Raw genomic sequence first — 25,091 nt, 5'->3', positions numbered from 1 at the left:
AATTTGCCACTTTTTTTTTTGAGTTTTTGATAGCAAATGTAATATAGAATAAAAGAAACAGAGGAAGTGTAATTAATGTTCCGACTATCTCAAATTCGATATTTAGTTTGCCTTTTTTTAAAAAAAATAGAAATCAGAAAATATAAAACAAAATTGGAGTTAAGAACTAGACTTTTAAGATAATATTTCCTAAGAGAAGCCACCAATATTATTGGCAAAAAATAGACACTTGAAAAAAGCTTTTACTTCTAAGGGTTGTTTGTTGATACATTTTTACTTCCTAGCATGTGAGACGATCCTATCACCTTCGACCCATAAACAGGTCCAAACTCGGACCTTAAACTTCCAACCATTATTTGGTTTTGGAGACGGAAGCAAGGGAGACGAAGAAGCCTAGTTATACATTTAAGAACGCAATCATCGGTAATAATCATCAGAAACCTCATCCATAGATACCGATACACCATTTTCTCCGTTGACTATAGTTTTATCTTCAGATTTCATCGCTTTAGTAGAAGGCTTTCCCTTCTTCACAGGTTTCTTTACCATCACCGCTTGCAATTCTAAGACTTTCTCGGACGGTTTTCGCTTCCGTTTCAAGCGTCCTCCACTTGCATCTTCTGCGATAGAATTATCGACACCTGCAACCAAAACCATGTTATGATGATTAAACCTATCGACTTACAAGTGCTATAAGACAAGTATCCAAGATATTTGCTAGCTAAAGTAACATTTGCGAATTGCCAATTATTCAAATCACAAACGAAAGCATCAGACGGTAGTCATTTGAGTCCAAACAAAAATATATTGTTCAAAATGTGATGCAGAAGTTCGTTGGCCGTAATAACTTTCCTTTCTATTCACCGATCACATAGCAACATAACCGAAAATAGGTCCCACGACTCCCTCCCCTCCCCACTTGTCTATTCCCCTCCAAATTACTCACTCAAACACACTAGGGAACGGAAAAGAAACGGAAACGGAACACATTTATCAAACACATTGCTTTAGCCTTTATGTTGATTTACAGAAAAACAAGTAAATGATATTCCGGTAAATTAATTGAATTTCGTGTAGAACACTCATTAGATGTGATCCTCAATGTAAGGAGACCATAAACAATCATGACGTCAAACCCAACTTTCCCGCACTTCAGGAATCTTGCCATAGTCACAGTGTTGCTTCCTTCTCCATGCCACCGCCACAAACAGGAGGACCAACAAAAAAATGAGGGAATTCAAGAATCTTGCCTAAGCAACACGACATTTTTACATACACAAAGCTTTTGTTCTTCACAACTCCAACATCAACCAAGAAATTCCTTATTTCCAGTTCCACAAAACTCTTACAATCAATCGTCAACTAAGAGCTTTTAGAAGCTCCAGAAGATGCGACACTCTTATTCTTTCTTCAAAATGTTTAATGAAACGCCAAATGACTTCTTATCCTCCAAACTAACTCTCTCGAAGAGCAAGTAATTATGTAAATGTTGAAGAAAAAGCTGATAAAGTCAAATTCATAATAGGTCTTCTAATCTATAGTGTGAGGCACAAGCATCAACGATAACTTTATAGCATCTACCGAAAAACTCTTAATCAATACTAAGCTATAAGGACTCTACCATGAAAGAGAAAAGCCACTATATAATTCAGATACCAGCAATTGGTATAGCACTTACCTTCAACAAGACTCGATTCATGATTAATAGCTTGCCCATTTTGTGCTGCATCTGCTGAAAGAGACGATGCAGAATGGTTACTTTCTACCAATTTCATCGAACTACCAACATTTTTATCATGCTGCTCAGGAGCATCAGGACAAGGGAATGCGGGCAAGAAGCAAAGCTCTTCCTGCGACATATCTGAGTCACTAAAAGTTGAATCATGCTCTACTGTTATAATATCAACCTCTTCGTCCTGGTCAACCCCTGATTCTTTAACCTGCAAATAGAAGTCTAATTAATGACAAGCAAATCAAGTTACCACAAGGGAAGACTGAAAAGCTACGAGCAATTAACCTTTTCAGTTTCCGGCATGATATCAAATTCATCTTCTCGTTCTATGTATTCTTCGTTTTCTTCAAGCTCTTTGAAATCAGGGGCAAATGCACTCCAGTTCTCAGTATAGTCTTTAGCCCATATGTAGACCAATCCAGTCAAGGACACTGAAACAACAATTGGGTGAACAGGGTGCCAAGCTAAATCAATCAATGCTTCTTTTGGACCTTCAAGAAATTTAACAAGGTGTCCTGCCCGATCCCATATGTAAATTTTATGTTCTCCTTTGCTGGCAGAGCCACCAATAACCCATTCACCATCACCACTAAATCCAGGAGCCTTCCAATGGATTCTGGTAACAGAGTCTTGAAACTCACGAAACAAGAGCAAACTCTTGGATCCAATTGCCTTTAGCTTCTCAACTCCTCCAATATCATTCAACGTGTCACCAATCTCATCTAGTGTTTTTAGACCATCCTTCACTGGTAGCATATTTTCATAAACCCTAATAATCCGATCACTTGAATTTGTGAGAAGATATTTACCATTTCTACTAAATACAATGTTCTTGATCACAGCACCACCAGCAACTGGAATAACTGCACGTACTTGAGCCTTATGATGATCAATAATGAGGATCTCTCCTTTAGAATTTCCCAAATAAACCAAATCACCATATTTGTTAAAACATGCAGGGGTCTGAGGGGCAGAATCATCCGAGACTTTGTTTCGTGAAGGAACAGAAAGTCCATCCCCACCATCTGAAACTGATGCAGGCAAAACAGTAGTTGTTTCGGTACTCAAATCAACAATCAAGGGAGCCGAATACACAGGGCATGCCAAGCACAAAGATGGGGTTGAGGAGCCTGGATGTAAACGAGCATGTAGAGGGACTTTTTCTAATGTAGTCTGGTAGACTTTATCTCCAGTAGCTACATCCCAGAGAATTAATGTTCTGTCGGCAGCAGAAACCAATATGCGATGGCCATACTTTGACCAACAAACACTTGTTATTGCAGCATTACAGTCTTTATCTAGGAGTTCTTTCGCAATCCCTCGTGTTTCAAAGTCCCATATGACACAGCTACCATCGGAGCAACCAGCTGTATACATAAGATTGTGTCAACATTTAAGAATTAATTTGAAATAAAATACATCAAGCAACAAAAGAAATCCCCCAGCTAACAAGTTTGGAATTCTCTGCAAATGTATTAAAGGCAACAAACAGAATAATATACATCAAGAACCATCAAGGCACTAACACTATGATTGGATAACAAATTAGAAGGGAAAGCAAAGGAAGAGAAGGGAAGGGAGGGGGAGAATTATAAGAAAACCTTTCCTTGTTTGTTTAGGAGGAAAAGGAAGGGAAAAGAAGAGAAAAACCATTTTCCTTCCAAATCTTTTAACTTTTGGAGAGATTTGGCTATTAACAACACTAAAGAACTAAATCCCTTCAAATCTTTTCCTTCCAAATCCATCCCCTCCAGTATTATTATTTATAGTCACATAGGACCAATATGGGAAGTTAGTTTACTCCTCAGAATTCATCAACCCACATGTTATTTATTTAATTAAATGCCGAACAAAACTAGGACTAAAAAATTAATTTGTCATCAAATATATGGGTGTCATAGCTCCAAAACTTCAAACCACTTGTTTCAAATGCTTGTTTCTAACAACCTAGGTTCATAAGGTGTCGATGAAAAGTGAAACAGAAAAACCTACCCAAAAGGTTAACTGGTTTCCATCTGAATGTAAAAATGAATCAAACTTATTATTCAAACACAATCCAAAAATCCAATTACTAAAAATTTAATAGATGCTCATAACAAACAGGAAAATTATGAAAAACATACGACAAAATTAATAATGTTTCTTAAAAGTATGAAAAAATTGAGAAATGACAGAAACTTTTTACCAGCAAGAAGGGTGCCTCGACGGTTGAAGGCAATGCATTTCATGACACCATGTTCCAAGTACTCTTCAATCACTTCGGGAAAATCCCCTTGCAACGGATCTTCAGACCCCAAAAAATTGTCAAACAAAGGGAAAGTGGAAAGATGATAAATTTAAGCAAAAGCAGAGCCAATAGAGAGAAACTCACCAACAATTGAAGTATTCATCATGCATTACATGAAAAAGAAAAACAGATACCAAAATTAACAACTTCACCAAACTTCTCCCAATTCAATTCCTGAGCAAAATTGAGAGAGAAATTAATTAAGTGACCAAAAACTTCAAATTTATCAGTAGCCCATTTCAATTTTTCTCCAAGATTTATAATGTCAAAACCTTGAAACCAAAATCCACAAATAGAAATTAAACAACCAACCCCAAAAGAAAAAAGACAATGCACATGACAGTCTAAATATTTACATCCAAAAAAAAAATGCTTTTAGGGCTTCTCCGAAATCTAGAAAGCAACAAGAAAATATAATCAATGAACACCTAGTCTCAGTCAGTAAAAGCCTCTATCATTAACCCTAATTTAATAAATTGAACGACAAACTTCAAGATAAATTATTGGTTGATGAAAGTTTAAGCTAAAAATTAGGGCTAAATGTTCAGAATATAGAACTAGAATTAAAAGTTACTTTATTAGGTAGAAATTGAAAATCGAAACAAATTATCAGAGAAAAGTAAGGAAAGGGCACGCACCTTAGGCCGCCGGCTATGGCTTCCCTGGGGTTCGGACTTCCGGTACTTACGTGCTACTGGAGGCGGCGAGAGTCCGGCAGATGATGAAATACAAAGCGACACAAATTCTAAATTACTGAATAGTGAAATAACAATTAAACTAAATAACGGTTATTTGATATAATTATGGATTTATAACTAATGATTTTGGTTTTTTTTTTTTTATTATTATTTTCTTAGTTTTTCTTTTTTTTTACGGTGATTTATAAATAAATCGTAATTAATTTAGATTTTCTATATTTTATTTTTTTATAATGACTATAAATCATGGTGGTTGATCAGAAATTCTGGTAAAAAAAATGATTTCTTGTTTTCATTATTGAGCATTAAATTTCATCTACTTAATAATCCAGTTGGATTATATTTTATTCTTAATTTATAAATTAAAATATAATCAACTGAAAATTTATTTAATTTATTTCAATATAAATTTTGTAAGTATAACATATAAAATATTTATAATTTTAAATTATACACTTGAGGAGACATCCTAGGCATAAAATTAACTTAAGGCTCCGTTTCGATGATGCTCCTTCAATTCTCTCCATCAACATCAATTTTTATTTTAACAAATTTTTAAATTAGATGGTGACGTGTTGATTTATGTATATTTAGGTTGATTATTATAATTTTAAAATGATCAATTAAAGAAAAAGAAAATTACTAAAAACTACTTATTCTATAGCACCTTTTGCAAAAAACTACCTAATTTAATTTTTTTTGCAAAAACTACCTTAAATGACAAACGTTTGCAAAAGACTACCTAATGACGGAATCAATTAGTTGACCATTAGTTGACCAGCACGTGTCTCACGTGATTTACTTAAGGCATTGGCACAATTCAATCACTTTAATCCTAATTTCATAAACACATTTAATAATCAAATCATACTTGAATTATAGGTTTAAATCCTGACCCTAGAAAATGGATCTACTCACTATTCTTGGAGGAAACAATGAACACAAACCCTAAGATGATACTAAACATGATAAAAGATGATAATAATGAAATTTGAAAGGAAAAATGATAATTAAACTATAAGACACACAATTAAAGATTTAAGAGACAAAAATAGGAAGAACAATAATACTTTTATTAAATGACAATTTCTAAGAAAACCATTGAAGTTTGACAAGGAAATATTAAACTAATACAAATATACTAAAGAAAGATTAAACTAATATAATGAGAAAGTAAATCAAAAACAAGAAATTAAAATAGCAAGAAATTAAAAGCTTACAAGAATTAAAAATGGTGTTTAATGGAGAGGAAGATGCTGGAGGAAGGAGGAAGAAGAAGAGGTTTTTAATCTCCCTCCCTATGCTCCCATCCAATGGCGAAACTTGAATAAAATTTTAGAGGGGCGGAGTTAATAAAAAAATTGAATTCAACTAATATATAGCCAATCAATACAACAAAAAACTATTACATAAATTTTAAATCAAAGTAAAGTTTGACGCCCTTTTAACACTTTAAAATTGTCTATATTTTTGATTTTGTCCAATTCTCCTAATTGCTTTCTTCTTTTTTTTTCGTTTTTTCAGTTGTTAAATGATAATTTCATTCCTAATTTGATACTTTATTATTATTTATAAGATTTTTTTTAATTTTTAGGTATTCATTCTCTTCCTTAATTGTATTGCTTTTATGTGTTTGCTTCAAATTTTTAAAAATATAAAATGAGGATTGTATATTAAAAAAAAATTGACAAAAATCTCGGAGGGGCAAAGCTCCTACCCGCCCCAACTAAGTTTCGCCCCTGCTCCCTTCCAAAGAAGGCTTGACCTCAATCTCCCTTATTAACCAATAAATAAACCCTAAAAAGTTAATTAAAAATAAAGATAAAATAAAATATTACAAAATTAAATTGATGAAAAAAAAGCTGTCCAGAATCTAGAAGAAAATGCCTAGTCGGCAAGCATCTCCAAGACAAGGAAGCTGAGTAAGCTTTTTTGGCTGACTATTTCAGCAAATTTCAAACGATTGTCATTTCTTACTCGATTTTCAGTATTGGATATATAACATACCGTTGGAAAGCTCTTGAATTCTAATTTTCAATGCCGCAAACCTTGCATTATTATGATATTCCTATCAAAAGTTATGGACAAAAGAGTAGACGTGTATCAAATTTCACCTCAAAATTTTTGCATTATAAACACCCTTCTACCCTTTTGCTCATTTTCTTTGTAGAATATCTTCAACCAAGCTAAAGTCCCCTTTGTAAACTCCGTCATTATTAAAACCATAAAAATTATGCTTAAAACAATTAAAACACTCAAAATTAACATGAATATTTTTTACAACTAATTACTCCCTCCAATTCTTACTATTTATATCACTACCCTTGCTAATGCATTAATTTAGATTTTAATAAATGTAATTATGCATAGTTAATATATACAAAAGTTTAAAAAATTACTTTGAAGCGAAGTAAATAGTATTTTACTTGTCTATGTTTTAATTTATAGGTTAAAAATAACATAGAGTATAAATTAAAAGTAATTAATTAGTATCAAATCTAAACGAGACAACTAGTAAACTTTTAATAAGATTAAAAATTTAATAACAACTAATTTACGAACGAAAAAACAAGGGTAACAAAACAATAAAATAATTAAGAAATTCCTAAATCTCATCAACTTAATAGATTTTAAGTTAATTATCCCACAACTCACAAAACATCTAATAGATGGAGATAGAGTGGGAAATAGAAATGTGAAAAATGAATCATCACCTAAAGTTATTTTATCAAAATTTTTTTTTTTTAGACTACAAGCTAGACCGAAAAAAGGATAGATCTTAATGAATAATTTTAAATAGCCAAAAATCAATATAATTAGAAGAATTTGTTGAAAATCAGAATAACAAATTTAGCTATCAAACTAAACTCCTCTCTTAAGAAAATTAAAATACGCTCTTACTCTAATTTTGAAAAACCATCCAAAACTCACGGTTTTTAGTAATGTACATTGTAGAAAATTTATTTTTCACCTTCTTCAATGATTAAAGATTAAACTAGTACGTTTAAAATTTCTAAACGGGATATAAGGAGTGAATAAAATGGAGTAAAATTAATAATAAATTTTCATAATGATGGTTATGATCTTGAATTTATTAGTACAAAGTTGTTCATTTGTTATGCTCCTATTTCTTCGATTGTGAGATAAATGAGCAAAAAATTGCTAATAAATTCGGCGATGGTGATCATCCCTAATTGACCCTGTAGTTCAGCACCACCTAAAACAACAACAAACTAGAACAATAACACTAGAACAATAATAACTAAAACAACAACAATAACAACATTATTTTATATCATCATCCTAAACCCTAGACCCTAACCTTAAATAACCTTAACAAAAACCTAAATCCTAGTACCTAATTTACCATTAACCATAACAAAAACTACATCACCAATATTATCATGATCTCGAGCAACAACGATTCTATCTAACGCCAAATTTAATAACAATATCAACATCAACATCAACATCAACATCAACGATAACAACCAAAATCCAACAACAATGCTAACAATACTAATAATAACAACTCAATTATCAACAAAAATCCTAAAAACAATTATAATAAACAACAACAACAATATTGATTATGAACAATAACAATGATGATAAGAACAACATAAACAATAATGTTGATAAAAAAAAAAAAAAAAAGTAAGTAGTACAACTATAATAAAAAAATGGCCATAATAATCGATACTCTAACTACAACAAAATAAAGATCAAATAATTAGAATAAGCTAACCCAACAATTAATCCACAATGCAAGTAGCAAAAATAATTTTAAAAGCATAAACTCATTAAATTACTTAAATATAAGATAAAACAAATGAAGATTATGATTTACCTTTGAATTTGTTTAATGTATAAATAAGATGAAAAATTTACTATGATTTGATTAAATATGTCAATAAAAAAGTAATAAGGAGAGAAAATAAAAGAGGAATTTAAGAGGTTTAAAAATGACAAATGAAGAGTAAAAAGACTAATTATGATGTTTTACTCCATTAATAACCATTTACGTTTTATTTAATAAATCATCGATATTGTAAGCGGTTTAAACCGATTTTAATTTCAATGATTCATTGAATAGAACCGCTCACATTGTGATCATATATTAAATGAGACATAATAAAAAATGTTTCACTGCCTAATCTTACTTGTCGCTTAGAAAAAAAATACTTTTTATCCATCTGAATTTACTTTATATTATATAATTTAAAAAACTCTTATATATCTAAATTTAATGACACAAACTGAAAGAGATATAAAGAATATTTAATTTGTAGTGGCAACAAAGTTATGATTGTGGATTATTATAACTTTTTATTTTTAGATTATTGAAACATTTTGGATTATTGATACAAAAAATTTCTAATCAATCACCGTGATTTATAAATCTTCATAAAATGACAAAAAGAATAATAGTAGGGGTAAAATAAACAATACCTAAAAAAATAAATTAAAATAACAAAACTCTCACCCTATCAAATTCTACTATATAAGAATAATTTATTACCTTTAAAAATAACCGTTATATACTAAAACTTTGTGGATACCAAAAATATAGTATTGCAAAACTTTCACAATCATTTTTATACCTGATAAAAAATAGGTAAATTCCACGTGATCGCATCGAATTTTCATGAAACGCCAGTGGTATCACTTTTGTAAAATTATTCTACATAGTAACATCCAGTTTATCCCTTATATAACTGCCGTAGCATTTTCCGTTAAATTCTTGTCAATTTTCGTTTAATTCACCATCTTGACGTTTCTACTCTTAGATTGGTTGTTGTCTTTATAATTTATCCTAAATCATTTTTATACTCTCAAATATTTAACTTATTATTTTGATGTTTAATTCACCGTTTGATTTATCAACGCTCTCAAATGTTAAGGGCAATTTATAAAGACAACAACCAACACAATAAGGGTAGAAACATCAAAATGGTGAAATAAACGAAAATTGACAAAAATTTAACAAAAAATGCTATAACAATTAGATAAGGCATATATTAAATGTTACTATGTGGAAAAATCTTACAAAAGTGCTACAACTGGCGTTTCATGAAAATTCGTTCCTATTATATGAAATTTCCGAACAAAATATTCTAAAAACTAACAACTACTCAAATAATGCCATGTGTAATCATTTTTGTCAAAAAAACCAAATCCATCCAATTATTTAATGCCACATGTCACCATAGCAAAATAATGTCAGGACATCCAAAATTCTTCGTCTGATTCCTCTTTCTATTTCTCTTTCTTATTCATCATCTTCTCTTCACTTTCTCTCTCTCCATCTCCTCTTCCTTCTACGAGGAGTTGCAGAAGTGAAATACACTGCCATTAAACCTTCTCAAAGCTCCACCTGTAACCTAAGATCTTACCTCACATTTTTCTCTTGATAATCGTAGGTATCTAATTTTCTTTTCTTTCTATCTCAATTTCGCTGTTAATTTTTTCGATCTCTTTTATCGCATTGTTTTAGTGGACTTGTTTGATCGTTGATCGACATGCATTTACAAATGCATGTTTATGTGATTTTTAATTTTTTTTTCGGTTGATAATAGCTTGATCAATTTTTTCTTTTCGTGGAAATTTTTTGTGTGCTGAATAGAAATTTAAGGGATATTAGAGTTACCAGATGGCAGATGTTGTTGGTTTGAATTTCAATAGTAGGTTTTTGCGTGAATGTTTCCATAGTAATGTGTTGAGAAGTATATTTTGAAGTTAATTTTTCGAAGGGATTTGATTTAAGTACTCGTTACTTACGAAAATGAAGAATTTCTCTCCGAAGGTTTAGCTAAAAATGAGTGAAAAAGTTACATTTTAGTTTGATATTCATGTAAAATAAAATTACAGATTTTTTTATGATGATAAGAGTAATGCTGATTACTCGTTGTGATTTGAGTTATTGAGAATATTTGTAATTTATTGGAGTGTCATTCATTTGCACAGAGGAGTCAATACAAGATAAAAAAGAGAGAAGTCTTGTTTGAAGGAATACCCGCGTTTAAGTCGGAAGAAACGGGACCGGTTGATAGGTGGTTTGCGTTGGAGCTTTTTTATCGGAATAAGGTGACTTCCCTGGGTACCAGGATCTCAAAGAGGAGCTTGAGGGCGTGAAGAACAGCTTTTCAAAATACAGCGACCAAATTCAGGGGGTGAGTTCCCCCAAAGTGGCGAGTTCAGCACATCCCCATCTGTCAGGAGGGTGAATTCCACCCATTCTATCATGATGGATGATATGGAGAATGGTTCCATGGGACCTTACCTAGATAGGCCTCGCACTTTCCCTTATATGCGCACCAAATCTTATTCTCCCTTGGTAAGACTTCTTTCCTCGTAGCTTAACAATTTTGTTGGGCTTTGTTTATTTGGTAATTGATTGGGATCATCTTAGTGTTAGGTTGATCAGGCATTTGATGATCTATTGCCAATATTAGATACATGGTCAATATCATTTTGACCTGATTATTTAATCATAAATCAGTTTTTAATGTTACTTCCTCCGTTCTAAATACTCGCTACATAACGATTTTTGATACTATTCATCGTTCAAGTTTATTTTATATATTGCTGCCAACGTGTAAGAAAAATATAATCAAGTGTTATCTTGTTTGAATCGTGTAATCGCATACTTTTATTATATTAAGTTTTTATAATTTTTAGATGTGTATAGTTCAATATATAAATAATTAAAATAGCACATTGGATAATGTAAAGTCGTAGAAAGTATAGTGGAACGGAAGAAGTACGACTTTTTTGGGATACATACAGATGGTCAAGACACCTTTTTAGTGAATGAGGATCCTATCCCTTACTTAAAATGTAATGGAGGGTCCATTACTCAATTTAATGGCTATAATTGCTTGATGGAGTTTTAATAGGGGGGATTTTGACATTTTATTTTTTATTCAAAAATATGTGTTAAAAATCCTAGCATGGGTAATAGAGAAAAGTAATGGAGAGGATCCTAATACCTTTTGAGTCTAGTTGTGAAGCCGTTTGATGGTGCAGTTTTGTACTTGCCACAATCGTTTGTGGGCTTTGCCATAAGTTAAATTTTCATCAATTCATGGAGTAGGATGTGTTGGAGCAAGTGACAAATGTCACGGAGTTACAGTGGCTGATTGATGAGAGGTTGTTGGCATTTGAATTTTATAAAAGATGTTTTGTGATATCTTCTCTTGAGGGAAACATAGAGTTAAAACTTCAAAATTGCTTCATACACAAAATACCTTAATATGAAGTATGTCAATATAAATGGAATGATTAGTGGCACTTTTATAAGAAGGGATTTGGGAAAATAGAGCACGATATACAACTACAAAGACGATATGCTATTACGCAACAAATTTCCTATTTTTATGCTTTTTGTATGTTTCTAGCCTCATCCTAACATATACATAGACCTTATGCTTGGGCATTCCTTTTGTTGGAGCTTAAACCTGATTAAAGAACTTATATGTAAACGCACTTCATAACATGCTCATTATATCGTCAACAATATGGAATGGTTAGTGGAGACTTTTATAAGAAGGAATTTATGGAAATAGAGCAAAACAAATAACTACAAAAATGTTATGCTATTACGCAACAAGTTGCCATTTTTATGCTTTTCCCATACTTGTAGCTTCATCCTAACAAATGCATATAATTTATGCTTGGGCATTCTTTTTGTTTAATTGGTGCTTGAACCTTGATTAATGAGCTTATTATTAACACACTAAAGTACTAATATTTCTAACTTGCTTATCATTCATTCAACAATATGGCATGATTGTTATAGTTTTTACCTTGATGCTTAGTTGATTTGCAGAAAGGTAAGAGGAGGATGTATATGTAATTTCCTTTATAATGAGAAAGAATTAATCTCCTGTGCATTATAGTGTTTACACTTTTCAATGAGTCAATTCAGTTCAATACATTAATTCTTCTCATAATATGTCTCCATCAGATTTGATATGGTTAGGATGGGTAGGCTATAGGTGGAATGTTGGATGTGGTGGGTACTTTAGTAAAAATAAGAAACAATAGTAATATAAAACTTTAAATATTGGAAGTGAATGGTTAGAAAAGTGAAGGTTGAATTTGAGGAGTTTACACAATAAAGAGGTTTATATTGCCGACCTCATGTTAGTATTAAGGCTCTAGCATTGTCTTGGATGGAGTTAGAAGAAAAGTAAATTATGGAGAGATAAAAAAGGGTTGATGTGAAAGAAACAACGTCGTTTTATTGCCTAATCTCATTTTATGACTCTCACCCATAGTGCAAAAAGAATGCCCAAGGTGCAAAAATATGAAAAGGTCTAATGTAAACGATTTCATAGTTATTATAACAAAGAGGTTGTTTCAAGAAAGACCTGCAAAGGAAAACAACAAAAAACACGACAAGGCAATGCAAGATATGTATATATATCATTTGCTATGTATGATAAGGGAAAACAAAATGAGGTTATTACATTGAGTGATTGAACCCATTTGACATTATTGTAATATTATGGTGACATTTTTCAACCATTTTGAATGAGTATAGTAGGTTATGATTTTGTTTTTGTATTGGATAACTTGTGAGCTAACATAATTTACTACTTTGCTAAAGTTTTTTTTTTTTTTTATAAAAAATTTGAACTTCTTAATCGAACAATTACAAGTTGACATTTATTTGCTTTGTATATTCACCCTATTAATATTTGGAAAATTGATAGAGCAAGCATAATGCAAAAAAAAAAAAAAAAAAATCTCTTTAGTGAAACTCATTACTTATTGCAATTTTTAAAATTTTCGTGACATTAAATTTGTTAGACTTTGACATTTTATAATCCACCAAATATAATGTGTGTACCTGCCACATTCTGTGTGAAGTTTTTAAATCCCTTACTCTCATTGATTATGCTTGTAAATAATTATGTCATATAAATATCCTTGCTACCTTGTGTGTTTTGCAACACAACTACAATAGAATTTCTAAAGTGTATTAGTTCATGGACAATACTAATAGTTGCTTTTTACAGGTGTTTCGAATCATTATGGGTCTAAACACTCGCGTTCTTTTCATTCTTATGCTTTTGATCTTTGGAGTTATCTTCTATATTGGAGCTAGCACTTCTCCGGTCATTGTATTTGTATTTTCAGTTTGCATCTTCAGCTTCCTTTTGTCGATATTTCTAACAAAGTGGGTATTGGCAAAGGATGAAGGACCACCTGAGATGGCTGAGGTATGTATATTGCTGATATCTTAAACTTTTGTTTGGTGATTGCTATGTAAACTCACGTGTGGCTAATTTTTACAATATATATAAGTGGTAATATTTATTCTTTTATGTGAATATTCAAGAATTCCACGCACATTTTAATCCAACTGACTCAAGGTTTTTTCTGATTCCTCATTTTCTCTTGGTTGTTTAAGTGTATCCAAATCATTTTATAGTTTAATCCTACTGACTCAAGGTTTTTTCTGATTCCTCATTTTCTAACTCCGGTTTACCACTTGTCGTTCTTCTCGGAACATTTCATCTTATTTGCCCTATTTTTATATTTCTTTTACTTCATGAAATGTTGCACAAATATCTGTTGGCAAAAAGAAAGGTGCAAGACATTCTTTGATTACTTTTCTCGATAGAATTTGAAATTAAGATATAAGATAGGGCTTAGGACTTGCAAATATTGAGGAGAAGATAAAGACTCCTTTAAGATGGTTTGGACATGTACAAAGATGAGGGTATTAGTGAACCGGTAAGGATAATAGAAAGTTAGAGCTTAGTGGACTTAAAAAGAGGGCGAAGAAACCGCAAAAAACCTACTGGGTGAAAAAAAGATGTAAAAGGATTTAGGCTTACAAGTTAAGAAAATAGAAACGAATGAAGAAAAATTCATGTGGACGACCACTCAAACTGATCTATTGGTTCATGTAGTCGACCCTAATTTTTTGGGATTAAGGCTTTGACATTGTTAATGTTAGGGATACCCCCTCCCCATACTCATTATCCTTGGCGGATGTAATTTTAATTCCCACACTTGCCCATCTGGGTATGTATTAACATCTATCTCCACTTACTCTGATCGACTGGATATACCCATCACGATTATACCCACCTCATATGCACTCATTTTTCGTGCATGTTATATGCGTCCTATGCCATATTATTTCTTATAGATTTATTTGTGTTTCTAATTTAATTTAAAACATGTAGTGTTAATAAGTTAAAAATCAATATTTACGGTGAATAATTCATCATGTTATTTATTAAATCAAAAATTAAACTTTATATATTAAAAAAGATTTTATCTACAGGTTAAACATATAATTACTTTTAATTAGGCTATTTTAGGAAAAATTATTTTAACATTTTTTTTCGTATCAACAAATAAAATATTTTTTATTTATAAAATAATATATTATGGATAAAAGTTCGGTAGGTACTAGGTATGAGGCAGTGCGGGTGAATATGGAGAGGACGGGTGGGTATGAGGTGGATATGATCCTCTACCCGGTCACTACCCACCAAACTCATACCCACACCCGTCCTAATCGGAGCGGATGCGGTGCAAACTCCGTGAAATTATATCCGCCGACCAACTTGTTATTGTTGTAAATTTTACTACCTTGCCTGCACGATTTGATGATCATATGGTCTCCCTGTTAGCGTGATTTGCTGTTTCATTCATATCTGAGCTCACTCTTGCTAGATCTCATATGCCATTCGCGATGGAGCAGAAGGTTTCTTTAGGACTCAATATGGAACAATCTCCAAAATGGCCATTCTGCTTGCCTTGGTGATTCTCAGTATCTATTTGTTGCGGGATACAACTCCTCAACAGGAAGCTGCTGGCATTGGGAGGTAAAAACATGTTTTCTATTGGTCTAACTCAAGAGAGCATGAATATTCTCTGTCACTTGTTTGTCCTTGACCATTTTTTTCTTTCATTTGTTGATGCAGGGTTTCATCTGCGTTTATTACTGTTATTTCATTTCTGCTCGGAGCTTTATGCTCAGGTATAGCAGGATATGTGGGAATGTGGGTGTCTGTTCGTGCAAATGTTCGTGTTTCTAGTGCAGCAAGACGGTCAGCTAGAGAAGCCTTACAGGTTGGTGCTGTCTCTTGCTTTTAGATTAAAGAGTTAATTATCTCTGTTGAAACATGTAAAGTTAAGAATTGGGTAAACTGTTTTCAGGTAGCTGTTCGTGCTGGTGGCTTCTCTGCTCTAATTGTTGTAGGTATGGCTGTAACTGGGATTGCCATTCTCTATGCTACCTTCTATGTATGGCTGGGGGTGGATTCACATGGTTCTATGAAAGTCACAGACTGTATGTGTTTCTCTTTTCTCTCCTATGTCCCTCTTTGAGTTGTGTTTTTCTATGTATGTTCAAGTATGGAATTATTTCTTATCTGATGTTTGATCTTTGACTAGTTGCAAACAAACACTTGCTTAATAATATGCTTTCATTGAAATTTTGTTTCTATGGTTGATGGCAATTTCTTACAGATTGTAGCTGCAACTGTTCTTTAGTCTTAGTGAAGATTGCACTTCCTTTTTCCTGTTTAAATTTATAACTCATGCAGTTATGCTTTAAGTGTTTAAGCGAAATTTACAACTTATGACATGCATTGGTACTTTTACCCGCACTTAATGCAGTATTTAGGAGTGTGGATGTTCTTACACTTTATATTTGATGCAAAATAAATGAAGAACAATCTTTTGCATTGAATGTCTAACATGGAAGTTATGAGGGATGTGTTATTTTGAAAAATCTGGTCATTTACGGAAAAAAATTTTACTCGAATCACTGTGATTTTAGAACATAGTAGAATCTAAAATGTAATGATTTATCAATTTATATCCCTTTTGTGTTATGATTCTGTTAATAAAAACTATTATTGCACATAAATTGTAATTATCACATAAATTGTTAATAAAAACTGTTTATATCCCTTTTCAGTCTTTTCAATCTAGATGTAAGTCCATTAGCTGTTCTATTTCATCTGATGCTGAGACAGAGTTATCTGAAAACAACCATATCTTTCCTTGAATTTTTCCATATGAGGCTGAGAATTCTTTCAGCGCAGTGAGATTTCTTTTGCTAGTAATTCTTGTGGATGTTGGAGAATGGAGATGAAAATATCTTTTTAACTTGAAATGACATGCTGGTTGTCATCCTCGTACCCCTCCGTCTTTATAACATATATTTTTTTTCAAAAATTTGTGATCCCTTTGATCATTAGGATAAGAAAAAACCAGCCTCTTTATTGGTGGCTGCACATACAATCTAATCAATTTGTCTGAAACAAATATCTCAAAATCTGTTTCCAATCATCCCATTAAGTTGTACTTTGTCACAAGGATATAAGTCCAGGAACTGGAAGCTGTCTAATTGATGAAAGTCCTGCACTGTGTTCTGGAAATATTCCAAATATGGATACAATAAAGGCTAACATTTGCAAAGTTATTTTACAAGCTTAGAGCTATAGTGAAATTTTCTTCTCACTTGGGTAAATCTCCTGTGCTCAAACAGATTAACAAAGTTTTTTGACCATCACATTCGATGGCTTCTTAACAGTTAAATATGTGCTGCTTGAAGGGCGGGAAATACAAAATGTTGATTGTAAAGAGTGTTGAATTTTTAAATGCCCTCCTACTTGTTATTGAGTTGTTATTGTTGCTATTATTCCATTCTTTTTGTTTGGATGTTGCTTATGTTTGTTTCTTCCAAGTTCCTTAACATGAAATTTACCCTCTTTTTTTTTGATATCTTAAATAATGGCTATGTTATGCACGGCACAACCTATACCACACGCTTACATTAGACTTTCCAAGAGGGCAATTAAGTAATTCTTGCAAAAGAAGAGCATGGAAGAAAAAATTAGGGAATATATTCTGTTAGTGTTTGTTATGCTAGAACAAATTCAGTTAGCAAATTAATAGGATTTGAGTAGTAGATAAGCTCAAGGAGAGGAGGGTTAATTCATGCTTTTGGAAATTACAAATTGTGTTCGTACACATTGGAAGCTTGGAGTATGCTCAAAATACTCTTATGTTTGTAGCTATTGCTATCTTCAATAAATACTATTATTACTTTCATAAACATTCTGTTTTACGCCAGAAATCTGCTCAATTTTTTAATTCTACTAATTTGTCCAGATTTACTGTCTTGGCTAACTCATTTCATAACAGGCTATTGAATGAGATGTACTTTTTTGTAATTGAATCCTTGTATTTTCTGCTGTAATTTCTGTTAGGATTAACCCTTCGAATATTTATGCCAGTGCCTCTTCTCCTTGTTGGTTATGGTTTCGGAGCTTCTTTTGTTGCCCTCTTTGCACAATTGGGTGGTGGTATATATACAAAAGCTGCTGATGTGGGAGCTGACCTTGTAGGAAAAGTTGAGCAGGGAATTCCTGAAGATGATCCTCGTAACCCTGCTGTCATTGCTGACCTGGTATTATATACCCTACTTCTTGAAACTTGTTAACGATTTAATTTTTTTTATCATCCCTTAACACGTGTTTGCATTATATATATACTTTAAGTTGACTCTGATAGTTGAAATCAGATTTATGCTTTTGCCCTGCTGATGTGAATTCTTTTGATTAAATAAAGGTTTTTTTTTAGGCCTTTAGAGTTCCAGATATACTAAAGATAATTTCTGGGAGTGGCATTATCTTATGTGCAGAAAGCATTTTAGGATTGGTAATCAAATATGAGTTCAAGAACTGATTCTTCAATACATCTACATGGAAATTTTGATTATCCCCTTCTCCAAATATTGTGGTAACTGGAAAGCCTTGGCTTGCTAAGTACCTGGAGTGGCATACTATATTATTGTTGAACTCACAGGCAGTGTTGTGTTTGAATTTTGCACTCTAGTGCTCTAGTCTGAACATTTACCTGCAGAGAAACTTGATTTTTTAATGGAAAGAGCAGAAGAAAAGGGGTGCCATGCTTGTACATAAGTATCTATTTTTTTCAGTTTTCTTCTTGGTGTCTCCTTCTCTCCCTTTTTTATTTTGTTATTCTCTGTGTGTGCGGGGGGGGGGGGGGGGGGGGGGTTGTAGGGGTATGTGCGGCTTTACAATCATCAGTTGTCTCAACTTAATGTTGTTTTTTCAAATCTTTGTTTTGTCTCCCTTGACTCAACCTCCCCCTTTTGTGCCTAAGAATTTTTTCTAAGATGATCTTGTTAAAGTTGCACTACTCTGAAGGACCTAAGAACTCCCCAACCCAGCTTAGGGGGGAGCTATTTAGTGGCATTAGGGCAATGGAAATATGCTATGATCCTGTTGTATATTACACCAGGAAAGAAGAAGTGCAACAGCTTAATGTATCATAAAAGACAACTCATATTTTCCTTCTTATGCCATGTTCTTTCTTTGATCTGCACATCTTTTGGGATATTTTTCATGCGTATTGTTAGGTGGTGAACTATATGACTATGAATTTAGTAGTTGCAGATGTTGCATCATTAAATATATAGAGGAGATTCGTTGGATTTAAGTGACACTTTAATGAAGACACATTGATATGTGATTTTACAGGTTGGAGACAACGTAGGTGACTGTGCTGCTCGTGGTGCAGATCTGTTTGAAAGCATTGCTGCAGAAATTATAAGCGCTATGATATTGGGTGGAACAATGGCTCAACATTGTAAAATTGAAGGTGAGTATTAGATTTGTTGATTGTTTCATTCCCTTACTAATGTAGCTGGCTTTTGCCTTTGCTTGGGATTTGATTTATGGTGTCTATTTCTTAGAATAAAACCTCACTGCTCCTAGCTTAATTAAGAGTTACTCGTAGAGGTTTTAATGACCAAAATGCATAATTACCTTGGATTTTTTTGGGTACTTTTGTATCTTGCATCTTATAGATTAGCTGCCCTTTTTCTGGTGACGCAGATCCTTCTGGTTTTATCTTGTTCCCTTTGGTGGTTCACTCCTTCGACCTTGTCATATCCTCTGCTGGTATATTTTCAATAAAAGGCACACGAGAGGCTGGTAAAGGCATAGAAGATCCAATGAAAGTTCTTCAAAAAGGATATTCTATCACGATAGTATTAGCAGTTCTGACTTTTGGTGTGGTAAGAGAAAATTCTTCATGACTTCACTGATGTTCTCTTTACTGATTGTAAATAAATCCACTTATACCATTTATTTTTTCTCAGAATGGGAGGGAAAAAAAGAAAGCAAAAGCTGCTCATGGATTTTGATTGTTCTTATTTTTGGTTTTAATGTCTTTGTGTGCAGTCAACACGTTGGTTACTCTACACAGAGCAGGCGCCTTCCGCTTGGTTGAATTTTGCCTTATGTGGACTGGTGGGAATCATAACAGCATATGTTTTTGTATGGATAACCCAGTACTACACTGATTACAAGCATGAGCCTGTACGCACATTAGCTCTTGCAAGCTCAACAGGTCATGGGACTAATATTATTGCTGGTGTCAGCTTAGGACTGGAATCAACTGCACTTCCAGTTGTCGTCATTAGCATTGCTATTATCTCTGCTTTCTGGTTGGGTCAGAGTTCTGGATTGTTGGATGAATCTGGAAATCCTACTGGTGGACTGTTTGGGACTGCAGTAGCCACAATGGGCATGCTCAGTACGGCTGCTTATGTTCTGACTATGGATATGTTTGGCCCAATAGCTGATAATGCTGGTGGAATTGTGGAGATGAGTCAACAGGTATGATTGAATTGTTGAGACTTTTTTTTTTGCACTATTTCCTATTAGCTCATGCTAATAGTTAGTATATACTTCTGTACAGCCTGAAAGTGTTCGAGAGATTACTGACGTCCTTGATGCAGTTGGGAACACTACAAAGGCTACCACAAAAGGTTTTGCTATTGGATCTGCAGCACTTGCATCTTTTCTTCTTTTCAGTGCGTACATGGATGAGGTGTCATCTTTTGCTCGTGTGCCTTTCAAAGAGGTTGGATTTAGCTGCATTTTGGCTTTTTTGCTCATGTATTCACGGTGTTTCATTGCCTCTGAATGTTTAAAATGTCCTATATTTCAGGTTGATATTGCAGTTCCTGAAGTTTTCATTGGTGGCTTGCTAGGCTCGATGCTGATTTTCCTCTTCAGTGCATGGGCCTGTTCAGCTGTTGGTTGTACAGCTCAGGAAGTGGTAAATGAAGTCAGGAGGCAATTTATTGAGAGGCCCGGAATCATGGTAAAGTATTCCTCTGTAAATTTATTAGTAATTCATCAGGTATAAGTTAATGATTGCCATCCCTTTACAGACTTACCAGGAGAAGCCTGATTATGGTCGCTGTGTAGCAATTGTAGCATCTGCCTCATTGAAGGAGATGATTAAACCCGGTGCTTTGGCTATTATATCACCTATAGCAATTGGTAGGCTACATGTTCCTCTATACTGACTACTGGATTTACTTCCGTAGATGATTTTGCTTTGATATATATTCCTCAGACCCTCCTGGTAAACCATAGAATTATGTGGATACTTTATCTGCTGTTTTGCCTCATTATTAACAGAAGTGTTGCAGGTTTTATTTTCCGGATGTTGGGACATTACGTTGGACATCCGTTACTTGGTGTGAAAGTTGTTGCTGCAATGTTGATGTTTGCAACTGTTTCTGGAATCCTCATGGCTCTTTTCTTGAATACTGCTGGTGGTGCTTGGGATAACGCAAAGAAGTATATAGAGACAGGGGCTCTGGGAGGCAAGGGGAGTGACTGTCACAAAGCGGCCATAACAGGAGACACGTAAGTTATTATAGTAATATTTTATGATCTTATAAGATTCTATGGCTCATATGGTTCTCACAGAGCCAGTCTACTGAAAAGATATTTGTAAAGCTAAATGGAAAAGGAAAAACAAAAGAAAATTTCTCCCACCAGTACAGTCTTGTGTCAACTCCATCCTCTTTCCACACTTTTCCCTGCTACAGCACATTATCATTGCTGCATACAGCCATGCAACCTTGTCTCTTGGTTTGCACCTCGGTCACTCTCTCTCAAATTAATGGTGTTGTTTAATGTCTAAGATTATCAATATTCTTTGTTCGAAGAGAAGAGATTATCAATTTCTTGACGTGAATAGTAAAAACCTAACAAACAAAATCGGGGTTCTTGGGCGTGGTTGTTAATTGTTGAGTGTGTTTGGCAATGACGTTTTGATTATCTTTTGGCTTTTGGATTTTTGGTTGGTCAAATAGCTAAACATATGCTTGGTCAAAAAGTTTACTTTTAAGCTAAAACTAAAATGCTAATACCAATAGCACTTCCATTGCTTTTGACTTTTTGACTCGCTTTTAGTTTTCTAATAAACTATCAATCAATAACTAATTTTTACCAAACATCTGCATAATAATGAGTTGCCGCCATCCTTCCCTCTCCAAATCCTGCTCATAGTTTTATGGGCGGAATACACTGGGTAAGATGATGATGATGATAATGATCTACATAATAACCAACTTAAACAAATTGTTTAATGGTTTGCAAATCACCATATACTTCTATAAGGTCGAACTAGCCAACAACCATTTGCCAAACTGACTAAGGAGATCAATGGGGAATGACCTTGTATAATAGTGGTCTTTGTCACAAATGGAAGTAATATGAGGATGTGGTTGAAAAGAGTAGTTGCCAATTTTGAGTGAAGTGAGGGATATGAACTGAGGATTTGGGCTGTTGTTCACCGCTGAGATATCAGTGACAATTATGTTGAGTGTATTGTAGGTGGGGTGGTGGTTCTGTCCAAGAATGAAGAGGCACTCCTTAATAGTGGGTTGCAGGCTTATGCTTCCAATGTAGGTGATGATGGTAGTCAAGAATGAGGATAGATACCTTGATTATTGGTCGCAAGCTTATGCTTTCAATAAGGTAGCCTTGAAACCCAAACTTTGGGAATTAAAATCCCAAGGTGGATGAAAGGAATTACTTTAATGTTTTTGGGTGATCTGAGAGAGAAACAATCTGGAAATGAACTTACTTCCTCAGTTTCAGAAAAGTTGCAAGCAATTTGCAAAAAAATAACAAAATTGAGGGGCAATAGTGGGGCAAGTGAAAAGAGAGAGCAAGTGGGACCCTGGGAGGAGAGAAAGAGAAATTAGATGAATAGGTGTTAGAAAACACCTTAAAATGTAATGTTGCAATACATGTTAAAATTTCTCAAATTGGAAAGTATTGCGACTAACTGGAAATAGAGGAAACATTTGCCTCATGCCTGGGTATGCTGTTTCATACTTTCATCGGTACGGTCCCTTGGATTTGGCTATAATTGGCAAAATTACTTTATTTAAAGCACAAACAGAGTGTTGGGTGGTCAAAACATCTAACGTTAGTGTTTGTTTAATTAGCTGGTTGAAATAACATATTATTAAAAATAAAAATTGTTTTTGAACAAGCTACTCCTAGAAGTTGGTAGTTATATCAATCACTCAAATCAGTTACCAGCAACCATACATTTGTTGAACACCCCCAAAGGATAACACAAAATGAAATGTTTTTTTTTAGCAATTATAGAATATATGACAGATTCCTTAAGTACAAACCTCATCAAAAAGCATTCTACATGCATTTAAATCTTGATAAATTTAAAGTTGAAGTAATACTTAGAAATTACATGCATTACATGAAGTTTATGTATCTGAAAACCCCTGGTTCCTCTCCAAAAAAATGAAAAACAAATTAAAAGGTGGACACTAGCAGGTAGCAACAGATAATTTAGCAATGTTGTCAACTGCATTACCATAGATTCCATATAAGTAAGCAACTATTGTCAATTAATTATAAGGCAATTAACCAAAGAAAAGAAATACAACTATAAAGGGACAAAAGGAACGAGGATAACAGACTCAGACCCAGAAAGGAAATTAAGCTGTACATTTTCCGGTATTTCGCATTTTAAGTTTTATAACCTGATTAGTCACCTATTGCTTCCAAGAAATCTTGCTGATTGAAGTTGAAGATGCAGCACCAGCGAATAACTGAAGTTTAAGACCTAGCGAAGTCTTGACAGTAGTAGGGACTGACGCCGTAGCCGGTGAGATGGAGATGCCGAGGGCAGAGGCGCCCGTTTGGGGATTGGAAAAGTAAGGAAAGGGCATTCTTATTTTTTGGGAGAAGAAGAAAACCTAAAATCTTGTAATGTTTGTCAATAACATTTACCTTGGTAGCACTTGCTATCAAGTGCTATGCTGTAGATCGGCCTATGGTCACAAAATTGAAGGAACCATAGTAATTATTCTCTTTAGCTTTTCGACCTCAGTCCTGTTCTTAGCACTTATCAAGCTGTCATACTAACCTTTGGTCCCTCGGCTTCACAAGTTTCAGACATTGGTGGTGTTGTCTAATTGTGAACTTTAATTGTGCGTTCACTGTTGAGATTTCAACTATCGAAGTTGCTTTTATATTTATTTTTAGCTGGACTTGATCAAATCATTGTGCTTGTAGTTGAATTGATAAATTTTGTTCTGTTGCAGTGTTGGAGATCCTTTCAAAGATACAGCAGGACCTTCAATCCATGTTCTGATTAAAATGTTGGCAACAATTACTCTCGTTATGGCGCCTGTATTCCTGTAGACCTGTTAAAATGGACACTCATAGATTTAACTCTGCACATCGAGGTTTTCCAGTGTCCGTGTGATGCTGTTGGTCGTTAGAGGCATTTTAATGAAGCCAAAGTGTGCCAAAATCTTTTGTCAAGTTGGTTACATAGAAATTCATTTTTATATCATAATCTTGAATAATTCTCTCTTTAGGCAAAACACAATACTGGATATCGTCTACTCTTGTGTCGATGCTTCTCTGTAATGTATGTGACAAGATGGTACCGTGAGAAGTAAATGTTTATATTGAGAGGTTTTGTAACCCAGAAAATGACTTAAAATAGGTTTATCAAAGAACCATTCTACAGCATACGTTGTTAAAGTCTAGAACCCAAACCACATGGAACTTTTCCTCATTTTTCTTGACCACTGTACTCAAAATGGATTATTTTGCACCAGCCGTCGTAGTGGTTATACTTGGAAGATGGCGGGTGAGACCAACGTTTATGTCTCCACTGACGATCTTTCAACATTAATCCAAAATGCCCCTTCATATTGTATCCTAAGAGTGAATGCTCTGTGCAGTGGTGAGGGCGTGGGCGTGTGCGAGCGGCACATAGCTCCTTGCTCGCCCAATTTATGAGCGTTGATACACGGTAGGAGCTTCTTTTAGTTTCGTATCCCGTCATTGCCACTTCAACCTTATGTCATGCCTTTTGAGGATGATTACATTTTGTCTAACGCATAAGTAATTCATTAAAAAAAGTTTTTGTAAATTATAAAATGTTGGGAGGCAATAGTAAATTCCTTGAAAAGAGGAAAATATTATCAAAAATAATACTCCAACAAATAGTG

At 33.7% G+C, this 25,091-nt stretch overlaps 2 protein-coding genes across 3 annotated transcripts; one reads left to right on the top strand and one right to left on the bottom strand.

Annotated features, from left to right (window-relative positions):
• Positions 1–69: 69 nt before the first annotated feature.
• On the bottom strand, positions 70–4,798 carry LOC130827892 (protein RBL). Its single transcript, XM_057693780.1, has 6 exons — positions 4,658–4,798; positions 4,104–4,193; positions 3,918–4,016; positions 2,018–3,099; positions 1,679–1,940; positions 70–641 (listed from the first exon to the last, which is right to left on the bottom strand). Exons 2-6 carry the CDS (start codon positions 4,123–4,125, stop codon positions 418–420), a joined length of 1,689 nt encoding a protein of 562 aa, XP_057549763.1. The 5' UTR covers positions 4,126–4,193; positions 4,658–4,798; the 3' UTR covers positions 70–417.
• A 5,156-nt stretch (positions 4,799–9,954) lies between these two features.
• Positions 9,955–24,772, top strand: LOC130827889 (pyrophosphate-energized membrane proton pump 3-like). 2 transcript variants are annotated; one of them, XM_057693778.1, is made up of 15 exons: positions 9,955–10,136; positions 10,685–11,054; positions 13,744–13,947; positions 15,419–15,570; positions 15,670–15,817; positions 15,905–16,037; positions 17,995–18,167; positions 19,264–19,384; positions 19,621–19,802; positions 19,969–20,406; positions 20,489–20,653; positions 20,741–20,896; positions 20,967–21,078; positions 21,231–21,450; positions 24,171–24,772. In XM_057693778.1, the coding sequence occupies exons 2-15, from the start codon at positions 10,962–10,964 to the stop codon at positions 24,268–24,270; spliced, it is 2,397 nt and encodes a 798-aa protein (XP_057549761.1). In that variant the 5' UTR covers positions 9,955–10,136; positions 10,685–10,961; the 3' UTR covers positions 24,271–24,772. The 2 variants fall into 2 exon arrangements, with proteins under 2 accessions (XP_057549761.1, XP_057549760.1); XM_057693777.1 differs by having other exon boundaries at positions 9,955–10,140.
• Positions 24,773–25,091: the final 319 nt, after the last annotated feature.

Source organism: Amaranthus tricolor, chromosome 11 (assembly GCF_026212465.1).
Source record: "Amaranthus tricolor cultivar Red isolate AtriRed21 chromosome 11, ASM2621246v1, whole genome shotgun sequence".
NCBI lineage: Eukaryota > Viridiplantae > Streptophyta > Magnoliopsida > Caryophyllales > Amaranthaceae > Amaranthus > Amaranthus tricolor.
This window is presented reverse-complemented; position numbering and strand designations above follow the sequence as displayed.